The following is a 23,531-nucleotide window of genomic DNA, read 5'->3' on the forward strand; positions in this document are numbered from 1 at the left end:
TACTAACAGTCCCACCATCGTGAAGGTGCAAGCAGAGGATTTGGCTGTCATAGACCGTCCGGACTTCGCCGAAATTGGGTCCACTTTGACTTGAGTGTCACCCGAATATCAGTTCCATCAGCGTTTTAGACTCCCAGGTAGCAAGAACAGCTTGTCTGGCATATCTGAGAGAATGTCTGTGACAACCTCAAGGACTTGGAGCTCTTTGATTTCCTCTCTTTGCAACTTTACTTTCTCCAGTCCAACTTTCCTAACAGTGAGGTAATTTTCTTTGGTGATTTTAATGTTCACAACTCCAGCTGGCTTCCATTCTCTAGTCACACAGACCAAGCTGGTCCAGATGCTGAGGCTTTTGCAATTACTAATGACCTCGCACAGATTGTTCATTTACCTACCAGAATACCGGACAATCCTAATCATACAGCCAGCACGCTTGATCTTTTTCCCACGAACAACCCTTCTAAGTAAACGGTGGAAGTGAGTGGTCCTTTAGGCTTGTTTGTTTGTTATTTGGTTTTTAGGAGCATTAGCAACTAAGGCCATATTGCTCCGAGATATGCGGTGGTCATTCCCTGACCTTTCCGCATCCTCCGTATTTGGTGGTGACGGGCTCGAACCCCAGTCTAATCAAGAAGCGTGTGCTATGCACTGCTGCTCCTGCTCACCTGGCTACGGAGGCGCTGGTCCTTTAGGCACCTCACATCACAACTTGGTGATTGTCTCTTCTTCAATGAACCCTTTATCTCATGGCTATTCCCAACCTCGTTCTTTTTTTACATTACAAGAATGCAAAATGGGATGACCTGCGAGATTTCTTTTCCCTGGTCGGATTATTGTTTCAAAACTTTTGATGTCAACATTTGCTCAGATCGTGTCAGTGAAATTATTCTTGTAGGAATGGAATCCTTTATTCCAGATTACACCTTAAAATCTCGTCCTTTATCTAAATCCTGGTTTTCCAATAAGTTAAGGCTGTTCAAGAGAAGGATGTCGCATATCGTAATTGGCTTGGTTCCAATTCTTCAGTTGCATTTTCTGCCTACGCCAAAGCTCGCAACGATTGTAAAGCAGTTATTAATCAGTCCAAACTAGATTTTGAACAGACTGAGTGTAGAAAACTTGCTTCTTGCCCTAATGGTAGCCGAGCATTCTGATCTCTTGCCAAAGCTGTTGGCCGCAACATTTGCTCATCTCTGCTTCCACCTCTGTCAAAACCAGATGGTTCTGTTGTCACTTCAATTCTCAACACGCTCCATTCAATTCCTCCTATGGTATCCCGTCAAAAGGATGTCAGAAGGTTTTTGGCGAATCTTGATGCTAAGAAAGCTCCAGGTCCCGATGGTATTTCTCCACTTGTTCTCAAAACCTGTGCTCCTGAACTTATTCCTATTTTTGCCGCCTTGTTTCACTTTCTTATTTCAAAGGTGTGTTTCCTTCTGCTTGGAAATTTGCTCATATCCAGCTAGTTCCTAAAAAGGGTGACAAATCCCTCCCATCCAATTATCGTCCCATTGCAATTAGTTCTACGCTTTCTAAAGTAATGGAGAAATCAATTAACCGCTAACTCTTAAACTACCTAAACACCTTCCGTCTGATCAACGATCGCCAGTATGGATTCCGTCAGTGTCGATCCACTGGTGATATTCTGGCTTGTGTTACGCATTTATGGACAAATTCAGTGGATAAGTTCGGTGAAACACACGGTTGCTCTTGATATCTCAAAGGCTTTTGATCGTAATTTGCATAAAGGTCTTCTATACAGGCTTCCATCTTATGGTTTTCCAACAGTGATTGGTTATCTAGTTTTGTAGATAACCAATCACAAAACCGCTCACTGATGAGGGTGATGGTAGATGGCTCTGTCTTCTAACTTCTCCACTAATGCTGGTGCCCCAAGTTTCGGTTCTTTCCCCACTGTTTTCCTCTTGTATATTAATGATCTTCTTCCACTGATCGGAAATCATATCCAAATGTTTGGCGATGATAGCACATTGCATTCCACTTTCCAGTTTGAGAAACCTTGCTCAATCAGTTTCAACTTCTCGAATATCCGCTACCAATTCCTTAAATGCCTATCTATAGGTAATTCTCCAGTGCGGCAAAGACAACTTAGCTGATTTCAATCTTTCTAAAACATTTTGCGAGATATAAGACAGGACTGAAAACTCAGTCCTGTCTTATATCTCGCAGAAAAGATTCTTCTGCTCCTATGCTTATTTTTGGTGACACTCCGATTTCTAGGCAAGATGAGATACCTCTTTTGGGGATTACCCTGACTTCCACTCATTCTTGGAACAAGAACATTACAAATTTGCTTCCTCTGCATCTAAAAAATTTGGTTTTCTCTTTCGTTCTCCGCGTTACTTTTCTTCCAAACAGCTGTTCACTCTGTACAAATCACAGATCTGCCATACTATGGAATATTGTTCCCACATCTGGGGCGGTGCCCCCAAAACCTCTCTCAGACTTCTAGATTCCATTCAGAAGAGGGCAGTTAGGTTAATTAATGACTCATCTCTAATGGTCTCCACTGTCTGTCACATAGACGTACTGCTTCTGCTGCATGCCTTTCCTACAGATACTTCCATGGGCACTGTTCTTCTGAATTGGCTTCTATAATTCCCGCTCTCTCTTTCAAAACAGTCTGAACACGTGCCGCCACCAGCCAACATCCATTTACTGTCCAACTTCAAACTCACAGGACCAACTTCTCAACTTCCTCGTTTATTTATTCAACTGCCGTTTTCTTAAATAACCTTCCTTCATAAGTATTTTCTGAAAATTAGTCTACAGAAGTTTAAGTCTAATGTCAACAAATATCTTCTTTCGTCTTGTCACCCTCCAACCCAAACACGGTACTAAATACTATAGGTTCTAATACCTCTCGTGTTGGGGGTTTTCATAAAAAAAACAAAAAAAAAAAAAACTGTAGGGTCGTTCCTTGGGAGAGATGCATCAGGTGCAACGCACCGGATGCATTATATAATATCGTCCTTTCCCCGATTATCTGGTTTTGTTATCCTTTGCCGAGTGTAACTCACCCGGCAAAGGATCAAAACTTTAGTGGAATCTTCTTGAAAACGGTGTCAAGGTGCTTCCCCCCCCCCCTTTTTTATACCAAGAGACAATCTAACATAACCTATAACTCCATGGATGGTGCTTTAGTTTATTCTAACAATGTCCAGGAATTAATGAAAGAGTTGCATCTAGAGCACGTCCACGAACAGTGGAGGCCTTTCGTTGATTCATCCAAGGTCAGTTTGAAAGCAGTTTTACTCTCCATAATGGAAATAAGTATCTAACTAAACCATTGGCCCATGCAGTTCACATGAAGAAAACGTACGAGAACCTAAAGATTCTTTCGGAAAAAAAATATACTATCAAGAATACAAATGGAATATCTGTGCCGACCTAACAGTGATAGCTTGGCTGACAGAGTTGCAAGGTGGCTACGCTAAATACTATTAGTTTTTTTATGCGAGTGAGACAACCGAGCGAAGGATTGCCACTATAGGATAAAAAAATTGCCAGACCGTTCAGAAACTACACCCAGGCCAGAATCGTAGCACATCCTCTTTTGGTGCATAAGTCAAAAATCTGTTTGTCTCCAGTGCACATCAAGCTAGGTTTGATTAAAAAAAAAAAAAAAAAAAAAAAAACAAATATATATATATATATATATATATATTTGTGAAAGTGATGGACAGAAAAGAGAAGAATTTCCTGCTTTACGCAAAAGTTTCCTCGAATCAGTGAGGCCAAGGTAAGAGGGAATTTTTTGTGTCCTCAAATCAAACTACTATTCCAAAATGAAAAACTGATTAAAAAATTTAAATTTTACAGAAATAAGAACCTTTCTACTTTTTATTTTTGTGAAGTTTCTGAAAAAAAAGTTTCTCAAGTTTCTATTTCAAAAATCAAGTTCCTGCACGAGAAGCACGCAAAAGTTCGATGAAATTTACCGGTAAAAGTACTTTGTCGTAACGGCATTTGTATAGTTGCTCGCTCGGTAAACAGACGGTGGGTGTTATCGGTCAGGAGAGAAATTGAATCCCATAGGAGTTTGAAACCTTCCCGAAGTGGAGGGGATAACCTGACCTTTTTTTCTTTGGAATCACTGGTGGACTAATGGATAAATTCTTTATTAAGAAAAAAAAAAAAGCAAAGGAAGCCCACACGAGAAGCACGGCAAGCTCCGAAAAAATTTAGCGGTGAAACTACGTTACGAACATTTTTTTTTTTTACGACGCCAGAACTTCCAATATGACTCTGTTCGTGATTCAATTAATGATTCTAAAGAAAAAAGGTCAGGTTACCCCATCCACGTGAGGAGGGTTTCAAGCTTCCGTGGGATTCAACTTCTACTCCAGATCGATAACAACCACCGTTTGATTACCGAGCGTGCAACAATACAAATGCCATTACGGCAAAGTACTTTTACCGGTAAATTTCATCGAACTTTTGCGTGCTTCTCGTGCAGGCTTTCTTTACCCTTAGCCCTTTTTATTTTTATGATTTCTCATTGCCGAATGATAATGAGAAATAACAGAATTACAGTGAACTTGTGGATGAGCTAATTTTAGCGTACAGAGAGTTGGGATGAAACATGTCGTTAAAGCTTCATTTCTTACATTCCCATTTAGCAGTGCCCATTATAAAAGGCAAAAATGACAAAATAAGTGTTTTATTATCAGATAAACATTTTTGTAAATAGAATACGGTTCCGGACTCATTTTTAATATTTAGTACTGTATGTAACATTTTCTTAAAATATATGAAACCTTTTTTAACCAGAAACTTAGTTTTAGACTTTAATCCCTTCTCCCTTAAAATTGGTGGGTGGGTGGGTGGGTGTTACAGCAATATGGTTGCCATATTTGAATTCAGCAAAGTCAAATCTACAAGAATCATTCTGGAGCTAAAAAAAATGTTTATTTTGCCGACCAGTGCATTATTTGCTTGCTGTTACATATTTTTCAAAATATCATAATTTCTCTTTCAGTTTCCTTCTGTTTCCGAACATGTGAAGTTGGTCTTGAAAGACTGGTACGTATTTGTGCTTAGTTTTTGGTACTTAATGTCAAAAAATAAAAATGAACTAAACCAGTGGTTTTCAACCGGGGTACCGCGGCACCTTAAGGTGTCGCAACAACGTTCCAGGGGCGCCACGTAATTTGAGTTTAAGTTACTTAAACTTATTATTTTTAATTTATATGTTTATTTCATTATAATAAGGTTAGTAAGATAATAAGAGGAGTTTACCTCAATATAGTACGTAGAACACTTCCGTATGATACCCTCCAGAAATAAAAACGAAAAAATCGACAACTTACCGGTACATTAGAGTAAAATACAAATAATTAAATAATCAATTTAACACAATTCAAATCAATTTAAAATAATTAAAAATCAAATTAACGCAATTAAAAGAATCTAACGAAAATATTCAAAACGATTTTCCTTCCTTGTAGATTTAATGTAATTTTGCACAAAGCCATTCAAAAAATCTCCCATAATTGTGTGTATCGATTGTTTATTACTGGAGAGACAGGAAGTGAATGAAATAGTCAATAAGAGTTTAAAAATTAATTGAGGTAAACTCCTCTTATCTTACTAATATTATTATCAACGTAGAACATATTGAGTATTACAGCTCTGATTCATACTATCTAATTATAATAAGGTGTACAGTATCTTTTAATTTTGTGGTAACCTATAATTGATGTTTACTTAGTACCTCTATATAAAGAATAAAATTATTATATACTGTATATTTGTATTATGAAATGTAATTTTTATAATTATATTATTGTAATAACTATCATATAACATATTTTTTCTGTATATATATATTTTTTATATATATTACACACTCAATTTACAGACATAAGACACACAGCACGGCAGATGAATTTAATTATTTGGGTGGCCTAAAAATAATAGTTTGGTTTTTTTTTTTTTTTTTTGCTTAGATCTACAGGTCTCAGGCGTAGATAGCAAGGTCTCTCCCCCCCCCCCAGAAACTGGGGTTTTTTCTCCAGCAAAACGGACAAAGCTACCATACAGAGAGAGAATCGGATCTAACAGGCAGAAAATTGAGAAGGGGTGCCGTCATTAAAAAAAGGGTTAAAAACCACTGAATTAAATAATAGTACGTAATTTGCTCACTGAATAAATGATTTTGCACTTTGGTCACTAACAAATTAAAAAAAAAAAAAAAAAAAAAAAAGCTGCTGAGACAGAGAGAATAACGCACGCAAATGAAAGTTTGCTCAGAAATTTAAATCAGAAATCGATTTAAATTGCGCTGTAGCGTTGGATGAAAACTGATCTGCTTCTGAGGAAAAGAGAATAGGCAAAATTCACATTCAACCTCGGCAAAAAAAAAAACCTCCATTAAAAAAAAAAATCTAAAATTAGAGTGAAAATGAATTACAAATAACTGGCAGTATTCCAAAAACAATCCAAATAATCAAGTTTGAAGGGTCGTTACGATAGTTCTGACATAGAAAAGTTTTAAGGCAACGTAAATGAGATTTTAGCAATGTATTTTTAAAATGCGTTAGCTATGGGATGCTACTTTTTACACTAATGTAAAATTTGCAATTCATTGCTGGACCTAAATAGTAAGAGATGAAACTTTGGAGTTAAACAAAAATTTAGTGGGATAATAATAAATAGCGAAATGGAATAATAAAATTAATACAGTATATGCTCCTCCTTAAATTTTATGACTGACAATGGAAATGGCTAAAGTTACTTCAATATTCTTCATTCATTTAACCTAATAATTTTCTGATGGCAAAAGTCCTTATTTATTTATCTATTCATCTTTTGATTATTTAAAAATTTAAGATCAGTTTAATTTTGATATTTTCAAACACTCATTTTAAATGATTTTTGCATATCATTATTTTAATCCTTTTCATCTTAATTTATCATTATTTATTTTAATCTGTACCATTTTATAGTAATACATTTCATAAAGTCGGTCGATGATTATATGTGCATACTATGCTCGACCCTATGGGTTGTTTGTTTACTTAGATAAAGACAGCATTAAATGCTGTAATTTAATATACTAGGAGAATTATATCGAGAAGAATTTGCGATGAGAAAAAGGTTAGTATTAGTATTACAATGGCGAAATAATACAAGTAAGCGGACTTTTTACATTTGGAAAAAATAATAATTAAAAGAGAGAGAGAGTGTGTGTGTGTGTGTGTGTGTGTGTGTGTGTGTGTGTGTGTGTGTGTGTGTGTGTGTGTGTGTAAAAACTTCTATAACTCATACCGTCTCCTATAATTCCTCTTTGAACTTTATAAACTTGTCCACCTCGATGACTGTGGCAGGCGACTATGGCGTTTCTACAACGCGTTGTATTTGTGCTTGTCCCCTCGTTCTTCTCCCTTCTACCATTTAAGGTATGAGTGATTATACATCTGTTAGGGTTATAAGCGGTGTGACGCTGGAAGTTTTCTATCCATTTACTTGTTCAGTTAGATTCAGTCAATATACTGTAATTAAAAGATTTCACTGCACGGTGTTTAATATAATTAAGTAAAAAAAAAAAAAAAAAAAAAAAAATTAACTCCTGTTTTTTTTCCCTTCTTCCATATAGGGATAGACTGACGGATGACGATACGATAGCAACAGCCTATATTGCCCTGCCTCAGATATCAGCTTCTGGCGAAAGTGGTAAGACTGCTCAACGAATTTTAATACGTATTTTCCGATACCTGAGAGCTCAATACATATTACACCAAATATCGGGATCTATTCGCATACAGATGAAAAGAAAATAATAATGAATTTTATCTTTAATGATGCAGAATAAGAAATACAATACTTTTTCCTCATTTTATACTACAAAAATATTTGTGTGAATGGCTGTTGACTAGTGCAGAAGACCTTTGTAAACAAACCCGATCAGAAGTCGTGAAACTGTGGAGAGATGTGTTACTGAGTGCATAAAGTAAAAATAAATTCTGATGCCGAAAATTGTTTTTACAGAAAACCCTCCCCACCTTTGTAAGTAATTTCCTAAGATGAATACGAGGAAATCATACGTAGGCAGTCTCCTGAATTTATTTTATACAAAAGTTCGTCGGAAAATTAGACAGATAAAATCGTTTAAATTTAAAGAATGTTAACTTCATTTATTGTCATCAAATAACATTAAGTTTCCATTCAGGACAAAATGTAATATTTTGTCCATGAATAATATTTGTAACACGGTATATACACACTACAAGAGACTAACTTTTAACAGTATAAAGTTTATTTAGAACTTCTATTTATTATTATTATAGCTCCTTTTCTTATTTTGTAGGATTCCTGCCAACGTTTGGACCGACGTGGGTTAACTTTTATGGTGCTCCTCGTGAATTTAATATATTAGGTACAGATTACGACAGTTTGAATAAGGGAAAAGGAGAGGGTTGTTGCTATAGAGGAAGAGTGCTACTTTCAATGCGAACTCACCTTGGATCCTACCCAGATAGGCAATCACATCCTGTGAACAGTGATGACAGGCTGAGAGTTCAAGTAAGTGGAATAAATATTTTACTTGTTAGTTTGTTTTGTATCTGTTCAATTTCTTCTTCCGGTTTCGTTTATTCATATGTGGAAAACAGATGGAAAAAGGAAGGGTGGGGGGGAGGACCCTGGATGACATAGAGGCAGAATATAGGAAGAGAGGATAATGCAATTGGAAGATGGAAACGGAAGAAGAAAGTACCGTTCAAGGCATGACATAAAATAAGAAACAGAAAGAAAGGGAATGAATAGAAAATGTTTTGGGCGATTGGTAGAATATCGCTAGTGGTATGGCATAAATTTCATATGAGGAAGCAGGTGGGAAAAACAGCTTGCTGAAAAAAACAAAAGAGAGAAAAGTCAATTATCACAGATAGTATAAGGAACAATTCAAGGAAGTGGAGGTGGAAAGTAAATAATCTCAGGCTCATTTATTGTAGAAGAGAAGATGGAAAGTAAAACGAAAAATTATATTGGGGGGGGGGGGGGGCTAAAAGGAAAAATAAGGATAGCAGTGGAGAGTAACAGTTCATGTAGAAAGACGCTTCATTTATTCGAAATTCGAACATGTCACGGGATTCTACTTCATCTGGCAAGAGTTAACTAAACGAATTTTTTAACGCTACAGAGAACTTTCTAGTACCTTCAGTATAATAGATGATAGTGTAACTGATTTCATTATGTGATGTTGTCTCTTACTGACTATCCCTTATTATTAGCAACTGCTGTCAATCAAACTTAACTTGACAAACCAAGTTTTTTTTTGTTATTTATTTATTTAGCTAATTTTAGGTAACTAACATTATCCTAACGTTATTCAATAACACCTCCTTTCCTAAATGCTTAATTAAAACAAACTCACTGATTATTCTATTTTAGGTAATGTTGCATGCACATCGCTACGATGCAGAGTGATATCATATGGCAGTTACGACCTATTAAATACCTTAACCTTATTAAAGTTAAATTTCTTAAAATAAGATAATTAGTTTTTAATTAATTAAATTTCTTTACTGCTAAGTACGGTACAAATACTAGGACAATAATACTCGACATGGCTCCTAGCCATGTCGCCGTGACGAGTATTTTATCATTTTATATATCATTTTCTGCCTTTTACATTTAAGGCAGAATATGATATATAAAATGATTAAAAAGTGGGAAAAGGAAAAGTTGCATAGGAAATAAGTTACAAAAAATTACAAAGCATATAAAAATGAAATTATAATAAATAGGAAAATATAGAGGAAAAAAAGAACACAGGATCACAAATCAAGAACAAGTACAAACAATGGCTGAGAAGTTGACTCAATCAAACCATTGATTGTTGTTGCTGCTCCAAAACAGATTGAAGAGGTGGATTGCTGTTATCGATGTTTAGTAATCTGGTACAGTTTAAGCCTCAAGATTTGGAAGGAGTTAATCCAGTGGAACGAATGCGACAGTATTTGTAATCGGTATTCATTTTCTGCAGGTTAATTCTAAGAAGGAGCAGTGCCTGGGCAGGTAGGAAACGATTACAAAGTTTCAGACGGTTGTATTTAAGATTAGTGTGGGGTCAGATCTCAAGGATGGTGGAGGGTTGTGCCACTGACAGAAACCACAGATGTTCGGGGCGTTTATCACTCTTGTGAAAATTTTTACCGTAGTCATTAAATGCCTGGTGTCAATTAACCTCGGGAGCCTGGGTACATTCAGCTGCTCAGCAATGCCAGTGGTTCCCAACTGAGGGGGGGGGGGGGTCGGCGATGCTTATTTGTGTCCCATTTCAAGGACCAGTATTCACATGTGAGCACCGGTTTTTGAAGTGAGGCCGAAGCAGATACCCAAATTCCAGCAGCGTGTGAAATAACTGGATAAACAGTGGTTTGAAGATATCTGATAGTGGTTTGTTGGAATGAAGCAAGTGTTGCTTTACTCTCCAGCGTAAGGTGATAAATCGCTTTAGGAGGTGCGCATAAAATCTCGGCTTAGAATCGAAATAGACCCAGAGGTCCTTATGGCTGGTAACCACTGGGATAAGAGTTCCACCAACCACCTTCGTGTCCAGGTATCATCGTAAGGGGGGGGGGCATGACGACCAGGTTTTTGAGTGGTTTTTTTGTGACCTTGGAACACTTATACGTATTCACTTATTCGCATGGTTAAGGGGACATATGCCCCCTCCTGCCACAAACTAATGGTTGAATTACTGTTGGTCGCTTTTCAGTGAATAAATCATTATTGCAGATTTAGAAGGGTTAAGGTTTAACCAAGTGGTTTTCAACCGGGGTGCCGCAACAACATTCTTGGGGTATCGTGTAATTTGGGTTAAGTTACTTAAAGTTATTATTATTTTTGGAAATATATATTTATTTCATTATAAAAAGGGCACACTATCCATTGTACCATATCTTTTTAATTTTGTGATCTTTATTTAGTACCTCTATACAAAGAATAAAATTATTATATAAGTATCTATTAAAAGGTCGAAAACCACTATGCTAGGTATTTCTTTTGGCCTAGGGGTGCCGTGAAAAAAATCACTGGGCCAGTAAGGGCGCCGTGAACCGAGAAAGTTTGGGAACCTCTGGTTTAACCCAAAAATCAAGTTGAAAGAGCGGTCAAGTTTTGTGATTGAAGGTGCAATTGCCTTTGGGTTCGCAGATGGTGGGAGTAACGTAAGCAACTTTATATCATCGGCATATATAAAGGCATCGATACGGGGCCTTATAAAAGGAATAAGAATGGCTGAGAAAAGGAAGCCGGAAAAGAACACCTTATAGAACTCCTGCAATGATTTTCCACGTAAAGTAGGACTACTTCATTGTGAAGTGGACACTTCTATTCCTCAATAAAGCGGTGAAGAAAGCTAGTAGATTTCCATTAATTCTGAAGAAGGATTGAAGAAGACTGAGAAGGATTGTCACGTCTAGGCTGTCAAAGGCAGCTTCAATATTGGCGTATACAATTGCTAATTCGAATTTAGTTTCGAAGGCCTGAAGGATTGGATGTCTGTGCCGCCACGAGGTTTGTTATGCTGGATATATTTGCGACTGCGAAATGGAACTGTTTCAGTTTCTGTGGCATGAGCTGTTTGCTTAATGATGGAAGGAGTACATTTTCTAGGAGTTTGAGGAGGGTGGAAGAAGTTGAGATTGGTCTGAAATCTTTTTGGCATGGTGTCACTTGAACTTAAGCACTGAGGAAACATAATATTATTAAAATTAGGTTATATAAATTTGGTTTTAAAAAAACCTGAAAGTTTGTCACAAAGTTTGTGGTAGATATGAGCAATGACAGTTTGACTGAACTGACAGTAGTTGTCAGTCACAATTAGTAGAAATACGGAGGGTTGATTCAGCCTTTTGATAACGATTTTGACAGTCCTTTAAAACTACGAAATTCCGTGCCCCTGCCACCGGTTGTGTTCTGTTTGTTTTCCCTGCTCATGGACTATCGCACGGCATCGCAATTTCCATTGAAGTAAAGCGCGCTGCAAAGCTGCTAATTCTATCTCGTCCCATTCCTGCTGGCAGACTTTCCACAAAACTTCAAGAGTTCTGGGGCGGCGGTTTCCGAGAGCTCTTTTCAAAAGTCCGAATGCCCAAAAATTCATGGGTGCGGCGTCAGATGATTTAACGGGTATATCTTTAAACGGGATCGAACGAATACCTGTCACCTCTTCCATTCTCCGCAAAAAAGCGCGGGTGAAACATAACGTGTGGCTGAACGCCTTGTCCTGGTGACCAGACCTTTTCAGCGTCAGAACCGTACGTGAGTATTTCACGTTCAAACAATGGCTGTAGAACTTCAATCTGGTAATACACTGAGTTGACTTTCACGTTTTAGCATTAGCATTAGCAGAGGCATATGATGCAAGAAAGCAAGCTTATTCAGCATCAGCCAAAAAAAAAAAAAAAAAAAAACCCACTCCCATTTCACCCCTCCGTTCGTTCGAAATATCTGTCCAGTTGAGCTTTAAATTTGTTTAGGCTATCAACTTCAACAACAAGTGATGGAAGTCGGTTCCACCAACCAACCACCCGCTGGCCAAAGGCAAATTTCCGCACATGTATCCGACATCCGTCCTTCCTCAATTTGAATTTATGCCCTCTGAGGTGATTATTCTGAGAAAGATGAAGAATCCCATTGGCATTGAGCATGCTCAAACCATTCAAAGCCTTATACACCTCTATCAGATCACCTCGCCGGTGCCTAGTCTCCAAACTCTGTAATTTGCAAAACTTAAGCCTTTCTTCGTAAGAGCAACCCTTTGTTCCATTTACTAATCTTGTTGCCCTTCTCTGTACCCGTTCCAGCAGCTCTACATCCTTCTTGAAATGAGGCCTCCAGACCTGTATACAGTACTCAAGATGTGGCCTTACCATTGCCTTATACAAGGGAATAATCACCTCCTTATCCCTGCTAGAAAAATTCCTGTATATCATTGACAAGACACCATGAGCTACTCTTGCAGCTCGTCTGCACTGCTCAGAGAACTTCATATCTGCCTGCACAATTACCCCCAGGTCCTTTTCATTCTCCACCACTGTCAGTGTAGTACCGCAGAGTTGATACGTTGCTCTGGGGTTACTGTTTCCCATATGCAGCACTTTACATTTGTCGACGTTAAACCTCATTTGCCACCTCTCAGCCCATCTGTTCAACCTTTCCAGATCCTGTTGCAGCAGCATAGCGTCAGTATTGTCCTTAACGACCCTGCCATCCTTTGTATCATCTGCAAACTTGGACATTAAACTTGATATCCCATCATCAATATCATTCATAAACACCGAAAACAACAACGGACCCAACACTGAACCTTGATTTTTTTTTTTTTTTTTTTTTTTTTTTTGATTTGGTAGTTGTTGGCGCATCGGCTTCTGTGGCCATATTGCACCTCCCAAGGTTTTTGCAGTACTTTGATCCAAGCCCGAGGCGGGAATCGAACACGCGACCTTTGGGTTGCCGGGCAGGTACTTTACCCACTCGGCTAGCCCGGTCGGCTCTGAACCTTGAGGAACTCCACTAATAACATTAGTCCACGTTGAGCAGTGTCCATTGATTACCACTCTCTGTCTTCTGCCACTCAACCATCCCCTTATCCATAGCAGCAATTTGCCTCCAATGCCACACTGCTCCAATTTGTGCAGCAGTCTTCCATGTGCAACAGTATCAAAAGCCTTTCTAAGATCCAAATATATAATATCAAAGTTATTCCCTGCATCCAGTTCTTTTGTGACTACATCATAGTATCCAATCAAATTGGTCAGGCAAGACCTGCCCTTAACAAAACCATGCTGCGTCTGAGCTATAACTGAATTCTTGTCTAGATGATCCTGCAGTGCTTCTTTAACCAGTGCCTCCATTAATTTACCTGGAACAGAAGTTAAACTAACAGGTCTATAATTACTTGTCAGCCTTTGATCCTCCTTTGTGAATTGGGGTTACATTTGCACATCTCCAGTCTATGGGTACCTCCCCTGAGTCCAAAGAAGCTCTCATAATTATGGCTAGGGGTTTGCATACTTCCTTTGCTGCCTCCTTTAATATAACTGGATAGATCCCATCCACCCCAGGTGCCTTTTTTATGTTTATCCTCAACAATCTCTCCTCCACTTTCCTCTCAGTTATTACAAAATCATCCAGCTCACTGCCAATGTTTACTTTACCTACATCATTCTCCTTCCTGAATAACTCCTCATGCGTGAATGTAGATGCAAAATACTCGTTTAGATTGTTAGCCACCTGAGCAGGATCCTCAACTGTTTTTAGCGACTCGACGCAAATCAAATTTGCCGTTATAACAAAAACCGTCTACAATCATAAAACCTCGGCCAAAACTTTCCTTGCACTGACGCGCCCATGTTGGAAAGGCCTTGCCACCCTGTGGATGGCATAAAATTGCCCGAATTTTGTTGCAATCGGAAAGGTATACCCACGCTTCGTCCAATGTTGCTACGAATTTCCACCTTTCAGCTGCCGGATATTTTTCGTAGAGTTTTCGAGCATTGATGCACTTCTGCAATGTGCCTTTCTTCGGTGTACATGAGCCTTGTGCTTCTTCTCCAGTTGCAAATTTTCGTTGATTATGTGACAAACGGTTGACTGGGAAGTTCCCACACGTGACGCTATAGCCCTTTGGGTTTTCACCGACAACAAGCGTCTGCACTTTTCGTACAACCTCCCTCGTTCGACATTGAGCAGGCTGCAGTTTCTTCGGTGTTTCCCGCCCACTTGCAGCAACTTCGCGGAAATTTCCTTTACCATTCAAAACATGGATACCAAACTTCGATACACTTTTCGACTTGCACCTATCATATAACTGTACCCTTCTTCGGAAAGCAGAGCCTCCGTAGCCAGGTGGGCAGGAGCAGCAGTGCGTAGCATACGCTTCTTGATAGACCGGGGTTCGAGCCCGTGACTACCAAATACGAAGGATGCGGAAAGGTCAGGGAATGACCACCGCATATCCCGGAGCAATATGGCCTTAGTTGCTAATGCTCCTAAAAACCAAATAAATAACTTTCCGTCTTCGGAAAGCGCGGTTATGTAGCTTTCCAAACCATGGGTCTAATTTCCGAGGCATGTCGACACTAAAACAACTTCTACAACCGATGCACCTGTTCATAAGGTTTGGGATGACACCTGCGCGAAAAAAAATTTACATTGCTGCCGCACGTCACGAGCAGGATTAATGTCAAAATAGTTATCAAAAGGCTGAATCAACTTCCGTAGAGAGAAGCACGTCATAAAGTAAAATAGTTGTGTTACATTGGGACTTTATCTCGGCATCAGTGTTTTGCTGGGCTGGGCTTTAATAATCAGAATTACCTAAAATGCGTTGTGCACTGCCTAAGTTCGGGGAATGGTTTGGATGTTTTTTTTTTTTTTTTTTTTGATTTGGTAGTTGTTGGCGCATCGGCTTCTGTGGCCATATTGCACCTCCCAAGGTTTTTTTTTTGCAGTACTTTGATCCAAGCCCGAGTCGGGAATCGAACCCGCGACCTTTGGGTTGCCGGGTAGGTACTTTACCCACTCGGCAGGTTTGGATGTAACTAAACCTTAATTAAAGATGTCCCAGAAAGCGCCAAAGAACTTATACGATTGTCTAGTGGTTCTAAGATATGAAGGCTATACTTTGCATGATAGCACTTAATCACTGTATTAAATTTTAATAAACTTTTCCGATTTATTCTGCCGAGCAGCTTCTGAAGTCTATAAAGGAAACAGTTCTGCATTATCACACAATATGTGCAAAACTGACAAAATAAGAGCAATTGTAAATATTCAAGCAGTTGTGAATTATGCAAAGAATAAAAAATATGAGAGATTTTATATGACCTACAATTCCTAAAGGATGTTGACAAAATACTTCGCCAATTACTTCACATAAATATTTCACATAAATCTGTGGTAGGTCAAAAATAACTCTTTTGTTTATATTCCGCGAACGGCCACATAAGGTCAGAAGAGTCCACAAGACAGAGGAACTATATGAACAACACTGTATTTAGTAATCACATGAATTTGAACCATGGTCACTCAAACGCACGTACTTCTGTACCCGCCAGCTTTACCACTCGGCTGCGAGTAAATAAAAACCACGTAAAGATCCTTGAACGTGAGATGCAGCGTTACGGCTTGAAAGTGAATAACAAATTTTATGTGAAGATTTACATGTACAAGTATGAAATTCTTTACAATTATAGTACATTTATTTAAGGAAGGTCATTTTTTTTATTTCGCAAATATACTGGATATTAATGTGATTTATAAGTGAATAAAAAAAGTTTAAGGCATAAATCACATGTTTTCGGAAAGTTTGACTTTGACTGCGGTATGCACAGTGCTTATCACTGAAGCTAAAGAACACTGATAACAATGAGATGAACAGGATCAAGATTGCGTGGGTTAATTAATCAAAACATAACGTTTTTGCTATTTTTCTAGAGGTTTATGATTCATTTATATTATATACTGCGTAGAGTAATTGCAATAAAAAGAACCTACGTACATAATAGTAATTTTAAAATTTTTATTTAAAAGATACAATACAATATTATACGTTAATATAACCGTAGTGTAAGTTAAATTCGTTTTACTGTTAGTGAAGGATAAGCATGCACAGTGCGTTAAGCATTTTCATGAAAAACAAGAAAATGCCGCCTCATCCTGCTCACGAAAAGGTCTGTGTTCAGTTGCCGCCCAAGAGCTGGGCGCCTGGATATATTTTTATCAAAAGCTGGATAAATTTGACAAAGTATATTTAATCTTGTGTTAATTGCCAAATATTAACGTTCCAGGTGTTAACATTTTACAATCTGAGAACTGGTTGAAGGTAACACGGCTCACTAACTCACATACTGTTGCCGAAACAATTTAAGACGTGCTATTGACTGATACAAAATCTCTCGCGTTAATTAACTTTTCCCAACTCGCTGAACAGTTCGTATTGCACTCTCGTTTATCTTTTTTTGGCTTTGCGTGGCTGGCCAGCTCGTTAACAGATGGTTCAGCAAAACTATACAAGTTTCATAAAACACATAACCTTATTACAGATACATTTTTCTCTCCGAACAGGGCGACAAAAGGAATATAAATTTCAAGAAGATTGAAGCAAACAAGACAAGTCAGTGGCAGAAACAAATGTGATGCACTAGAAAAATTAAGGATTTTCTGTAGGATGCAGAGTTGTAAGATGGATGTTGGAAAGAATTTGTGCACTTTTTTTTTTTTCCTTGCATGGATTGAGCAGAAGATATAATACACTTCGAAGATGGGTTAGTGTTTCCAGAATTTCAAATGGTTGGCAATTCTTACAAAAGGAACGAAAGCCTTGAATTTTTATAAGCATATCTGGTTTATGAAAGGAAAATTAAAGCTTTTCAGTGGCTGAGTGAGGCGAGAATTTAACCCCTTTTTTTTTTCTCTCGTGCACACGACTGTTCACATGTTCAAACAAACGCTAACAGACAACATAGCCGATCGTATGCTTCTCTGTTACTGCGCAGACTGTCTTAGAAAGTAATAGTTACCTATTTATACCTGAAATTGGTCCATTTCTCTATGCAAATCTATGATGAACAACAGGAAGTCCAGGAAAGAATCCTCTGGAATTCACAAGTTTAACAGAAATATTGTCGATTTCATCCTATTTAAATATCTGATTTTAGATTTCTTTTTTTTTTTTTTTTTTTTTTCCTTCCATGGCTCTGGCGCAATATTCTAATTCAGATTTACTTTTATAGCTCTACTGTCGTCGAAGGAGATTTCGATTACATGCTACATTTTTTGATGCAAGTATGGTCAGTGTTATTGATACTCCGGTGGAGTTTGAAGTTAGCATAGGTAAGGAGATAATAGCTGCTTTAATTATGGTTAACAGAAATACTAAAGCCATTAAACTGAAATGTACCTTGCAGGGTTGTACGAGCAACAACAGGGTTGTTACTCGTATGTAATATTTTTCTGAATTCCTACCATTATAAGCTATTGTTGGTCTCTCTCTCTCTCTCTCTCTCTCTCTCTCTCGTGTGTGTGTGTGTGTGTGTGTGTGTGTGTGTTTCGTCAGTTGAAGTTGCATTTTTAATTAAAGATTACAAGCTATATTACTACATGTTCAACTAACAATAATCCCTGGATGACTACAGAATAAAGCTATATTTAAAAAAAAAAAAAAAAAAATATATATATATATATATATATATATATTCCTCATAAAACTACTGTTTTAAAAATACTTTAAACTAGTTATAAATTCTGTTTCAGAATACAAACGTCCCATTTTTTTCTAGCGGTAATACTCATTTTATATTTTTGCAGGAAACTATGGAAACAAGTTTGAAGATACTCTCCTTCCTAGTCCATCTACAACGCAACCATCTAACGCAGTATTCGATGGGTGCCAGTACTATTTTTTACCATGGAAGAATAGCAAGCCATGCATAGTTGTTACATCACAATGGGAAGACATAACATTTCGCCTAGAAACAGTTAACATTTTGAACAACTTATTGGATAACCTGGTAAGTTTCATATATTCATTAACATAAAGCGAAAACAGTTAATTCACACCATTCCTATTCATCCATTTGTCTTATCAATGACAGATAACAGCTTTTATTTGTGAAGCGATGGTATTGTGCCCAGCTGCCTTATCTGGTTTGCAAGAGCCATATGTGTTTGTATTAAGAAAAGTCAGAAAATATCGTCTTTGTTAAGGTCTCGGATATAAGGTTCTACATCAGAATTCACTGAGTACGTGGTAAACGCTTCGGCAATAATCAGCCCAATTAATCTGTCAATAAATTACTTTGGCTTGTGATTTCATTAGCTGTACGTTTTTGTTTCTTTAAACATATTCGCCTTGTGAACTGTTCGCACCATCTCTCTTCAATCCTCCAAGCAAAAGAATTCTTTTACCTTTGTTTAGTTACCAGCGATATATAGGAGAATACGATATATTCCGCTTATTTTAAAAATCAGAAAAGGGTAGATCATACTCTTCACAATTTTTAGTCAATAGCCTATGGAAGAATACGATATATCCTATTCAGGTCTCTCTTATTCAGGGTTCTTTGATTTTCAACATTTCTGTCCATTGTATTGCAGGATATGTCTGAACCAGTTTAGGCATAGCTTTTCTCTTATATAATTATTAAATGACATCAAATAGGCAATTACATCAGCCACTGTGAGAAATAGGATGTGTAATCACCTTGGAACATCGGTGTGATTTAAAATAGTTTCTGTTACTTAGTGCATATTGTAATTTACTTTCAATCAATCGCTTCCTTTTCTGTCTGCTTCCAGAAATTGCACATCAGTACCTTGCATGCGCTGGTGAAAGAGGAAGAAGAACAGCAAAGTCAGACTAAAGGTGGAGTTGATTACATTGCATCAATGGCACAGACTATTTTAGAAGATGCTAGGTAAGAGTTCTTTGCTATTTCTGTTTTTCAGGAATGAAAATCACACAGGTAAGAAAGGCTAATAATGTACTTTTTCTGTATTTTTTGTAGTATCATCCTTCCTGAACCGATCAAAGGACAGCAATTAGAAAACGAATTGGACAGTCAGCTGCGAAAACTGAGGACAGAAGAATTGGAACAGATACGCATGCTGGCCGAATATATGACGAAAGACGGCTGCAACACCCGCGAAACACTACAAGACTTGGAGACTCGTGTGGGCAATCTCCATCGCTTATCAGTTGAGGTAAGTGCCCGTGACAAGAAAAATCACTGCATAAAATTGCTGAAACAACATTTTTTTGTTTCATGAAAACCCTAAACACGACAAGTATTAGACTATAGTACTTAGTACAGTGCATTAGTTGAAGGTTAAGAAGATACTTGTTCACATTAGACTAACTTCTGTAGATTGCAATTTGCAGGAAATAATTATTAAGGAAGATTGTTCCAGAAAACGGAAGCTGAATACATTTGAAGTTGGACAATAAAATGATGTCGACTGGCACGTCTTCGGACTGCTTTGGAAGAGAGAGTGGGGAATTATAGCAGCCAATTCAGAAAAAGAAAAACAGTGCGTATAGCCGTATCTATAGAAAAGGAAGGCAGCAGAAACAGAACGTCTATGAGACAGAGTGGACATTAATTATCCTAACTGCCTTCTTTGAATGGAATCTAGAAGCCCGAGACAGGTTTGGGGGGCAACATTCCATGGTAGGGCGGATTTTCACAGAGTGAATAGCTTTTTGGAAGAAAAGTAACGTCGAGAGCGAAAGAGAAAACCCCGTTTTTTAGATGCAGAGGAAGCAATATTTGTAATCTGCTTATGCCAAGAGAGATTAGAAGTCAGAGTAATCCCCAATAGAAATATATGATCTTTCCTAGAAATCAGAGTGTCATCGACGATAAGCATAGGAGCAGAAGAATTCTTTTTGCGAGATATAAGACAGGACTGAGTTTTAGAAGGATTGAAATCAACTAAGTTAACTTTGCCTCACTGGAAAATTACCTGGAGATCAACATTTAAGGAATTAGTATGGATATTCGAGAAGTTGAAGCTGTTTGTGCAGGGCAAGGTTTCTCAAACTGGAAGGTGGAATGCAATATGTTATCATCAGCAAAACTATGGATAAGATTTCCGGTCAATGGAAGAAGGTCAGTAATATACAAGAGGAAAAGAGGGAAAAAGAACAGAACCTTGGGGAATACTAGCACTAGTGGAAAAGTTACAGACAGAGCCATCACCAGCTTATTTAGAAGACCCTTATGCAAAACACGATCAAAAAACCTTTTGAAATGTCAAACTGCTTCAGTTTCACCAAACTTTTCCATTGAATTTGTCCATAGATGGGTAACTTTAACACAGGGATAATAAGGTAAATAACACAGGGATTACGTTAATCTCTTTATAGGAAGGCTTCTTTTCCAACTGTTAGTCCATCATTCTCCTTTCAAAATAAGGAGAACGAAAGAACATCACGGTATTATCAGCCATGCTGGCTTTTATTTTTGCTGGTTCTTGGGTGTGGGCGACCTGGGAGCGGGATTTTGCGGGCACCTGCCGGTTTTGCACGGCCACTGGTGGGTGTGGGATTTTCTGGTGCTATGTTAGCACTGACATAGGAGTAGACCCAGGTTCAGCTCCTTGTGCTAGGGCGAGCATCGAGTGGTATTTGCCCATGCTAGTGTCTGTCAGAGAGGCCCGGTAAATACACATTTACGCTTCAGGCCGATGTGATTAAGAGGATTTTTTTTTTCTATACATGACAATTAGTGGAGATGGACGAATAGTCTTGATGCCACTGTGAGACAGATATACATAAACAAAAGCCATGCGGGCTTGAACAACGGTATACTGAACGCGTGCACTGATGTACATCCGCGCTTGACCATTTGACTTCGTTGGCTTCGATGGATAAAAATATTTTTGCTGCGCTTAAAATGCCTGAACTAATTTTTCAGTATTTTTCTTAACTCATACGAGGAATTCTTCTGATTTTACTTTACAAGAATTAGTATTGTTTCGTATTCTGAAATCTTAACTGAAAGTGGCACAGTATTCTGTAACATTTCTGTTGTGGGTACGAGCAAACGTATGCCTGTTCAAATAATAGATTGTGAGCAATTTACGTAACTTGCATTAGTTAATTATTTTACTTTCCATTGCTTCCTTCTCCTTTAGGGACCATTATAAGAATATTTGTCTAGAGATCGCATATTAAAAGAAATCAGACCTGATAATGACATACGAACGAAATAAAATAACAAAAAGCTGCGATATTCTGTGGGCCACCAATATATTTTGCACCTTTTGGTTTTTATTATTATAGAATTATTCAAGAGAGCATATACGTGTATTCACTTTTTTTAGTATAAATGAGAAAGGTAACTCATTATGCTTATGGGAATAAGAGTTGGTTTTGACAACCTTTATGATCTGGTTTATATATAGTCTTTGCTTTCCTTAAACTAGCCTTCCTACTTAATGCACAAATTTCATGTTACGCAGGCACTCGCTACAAGCTGCCCTAGTATTGTACTATTCTAAATAAAAGGCACTGCTCCAATTTAACCAATTTGCATTAATTCATTTTACCTTCGGATCCCCGTTAGCCCGTACCTCTCCTTTAAGGATCGCAAATTTATAAATCAGACCTCATAATGATACACGAACAAAATGAATAATAAAAAGCTGTTTATTTAAATTGTACTATGTTTAATAGCTGTAGTAGTACAAGGCGCTCGCCTTAAATTTACTCAAAATAATAGAAAGAATTCTTAATTTAGAATGAATTCGGACAGATGTTAACCATGGAAACATTGTCGTTTTACTTTGACCAATGCATGCCATTCAAGTGATGGCAATCCGTAAAGATGTTCTTGAACCGCGGAATTAGGAAAAACACTGCTATAGGTATATATAAAAAAAAAAAAAAAAAAAAAACACAGCCAGAAAACGTAGCAAATATGCATGATCTTTTATTTGTAATGTCAGTAGTTATTTTCCTACCGTGCACTAAGAGTTCTATGGTTGTTTTGATCGATTTGATTAGCATCCGTTCATGAGCATTTTTATACGCTCATTAATTAAAGGGATGGTTGAGTATCATCAACCAATGCCAGACTAAGGTATTCCCGTGCCTCGGGCAGAAAGATTATTTTGGCTCCCTTTGCATATCCTAGAAATCTGCGTAAGGATTTTGTAAAAAAAAAAAAAAAATCCTTCGCTTGCTCTTCAGCTTCTGGCGCCCCGGGCGGCTTCCCCGTTAGCCCGTACCTTAATCCGGCACTGTCATCAACCATCCCTCTGAAAAAAAAAAAAATAAATAAATAAAAATTAATTACATTCACCAAATGGCAAAGTGCGTTAAATTATATGAATGTTTAATTTATTGTTTCGCTTGTCCCTTCTAACATATAGCCTCAAAACAGTATTCCGGATGTGATCATATGGATGTTGAGTGGCAAGAAACGAATAGCTTATCAGAGGATACCTGCGCACCAGTTGCTGTACCACGAAGATCCTCTCAGGTGCGGAAGACTGTGTGGGAAGATGCAGACTATAGTATTAAAGGTGGGTAGGAGAAAATGGAATTGATAATAAACCAGGGCAGGATATACATGTTATAATACCTATATGCAGTCTTGCAGAAAGGTAACTCATAATTATACTTATGTAATAGTTCTATCAGGGAATAAGAGTTGGTTTTGGCATCCTTTATGATCTGGTTTATACCTAGTCTTTGCTTTCCTCAAAGATTTTCTCAACGTGTCCAATTAACCCATCTATTCTTTTTCTTTATTTTCTTCCGTAAGGTTGTTACTTCGTTGGCCTGTAGTAGTACTTCCTCAGTTTTTTTTTTCTTGATTTTACCACACACCATCTCAAATGTCTTATTGTTTAGCATCACATCTCAAATGTCCCCAGTCTTCTCTTTACCAACTTCTACAGTCCTAGTCTCATGCATAACGTTTTATAATTTTTTCTTGTTTGTAAACATATCGTGTTAGATATTAAGAGATTTCCCCCCCCCACGA

At 37.7% G+C, this 23,531-nt stretch overlaps 1 protein-coding gene across 1 annotated transcript in view; it reads left to right on the plus strand.

The window, feature by feature from the left end:
- Positions 1–23,531, plus strand: part of LOC150078290 (myoferlin-like) — a 452,265-nt gene that overhangs the window by 89,765 nt on the left and 338,969 nt on the right. Inside the window, exons 16-23 of the mRNA XM_090384525.1 lie at positions 5,003–5,046; positions 7,622–7,698; positions 8,333–8,547; positions 17,772–17,871; positions 18,346–18,548; positions 19,336–19,454; positions 19,545–19,740; positions 22,915–23,067. Coding sequence (XP_090240651.1) covers positions 5,003–5,046; positions 7,622–7,698; positions 8,333–8,547; positions 17,772–17,871; positions 18,346–18,548; positions 19,336–19,454; positions 19,545–19,740; positions 22,915–23,067 — 1,107 coding nt within the window. The remainder of the gene's footprint in view (positions 1–5,002; positions 5,047–7,621; positions 7,699–8,332; positions 8,548–17,771; positions 17,872–18,345; positions 18,549–19,335; positions 19,455–19,544; positions 19,741–22,914; positions 23,068–23,531) is intronic.

The sequence above is a fragment of the Mastigoproctus giganteus genome, chromosome 11 (assembly GCF_048544385.1).
Source record: "Mastigoproctus giganteus isolate SK-2022 chromosome 11, ASM4854438v1, whole genome shotgun sequence".
Classification (NCBI taxonomy): Eukaryota; Metazoa; Arthropoda; class Arachnida; order Uropygi; family Thelyphonidae; genus Mastigoproctus; species Mastigoproctus giganteus.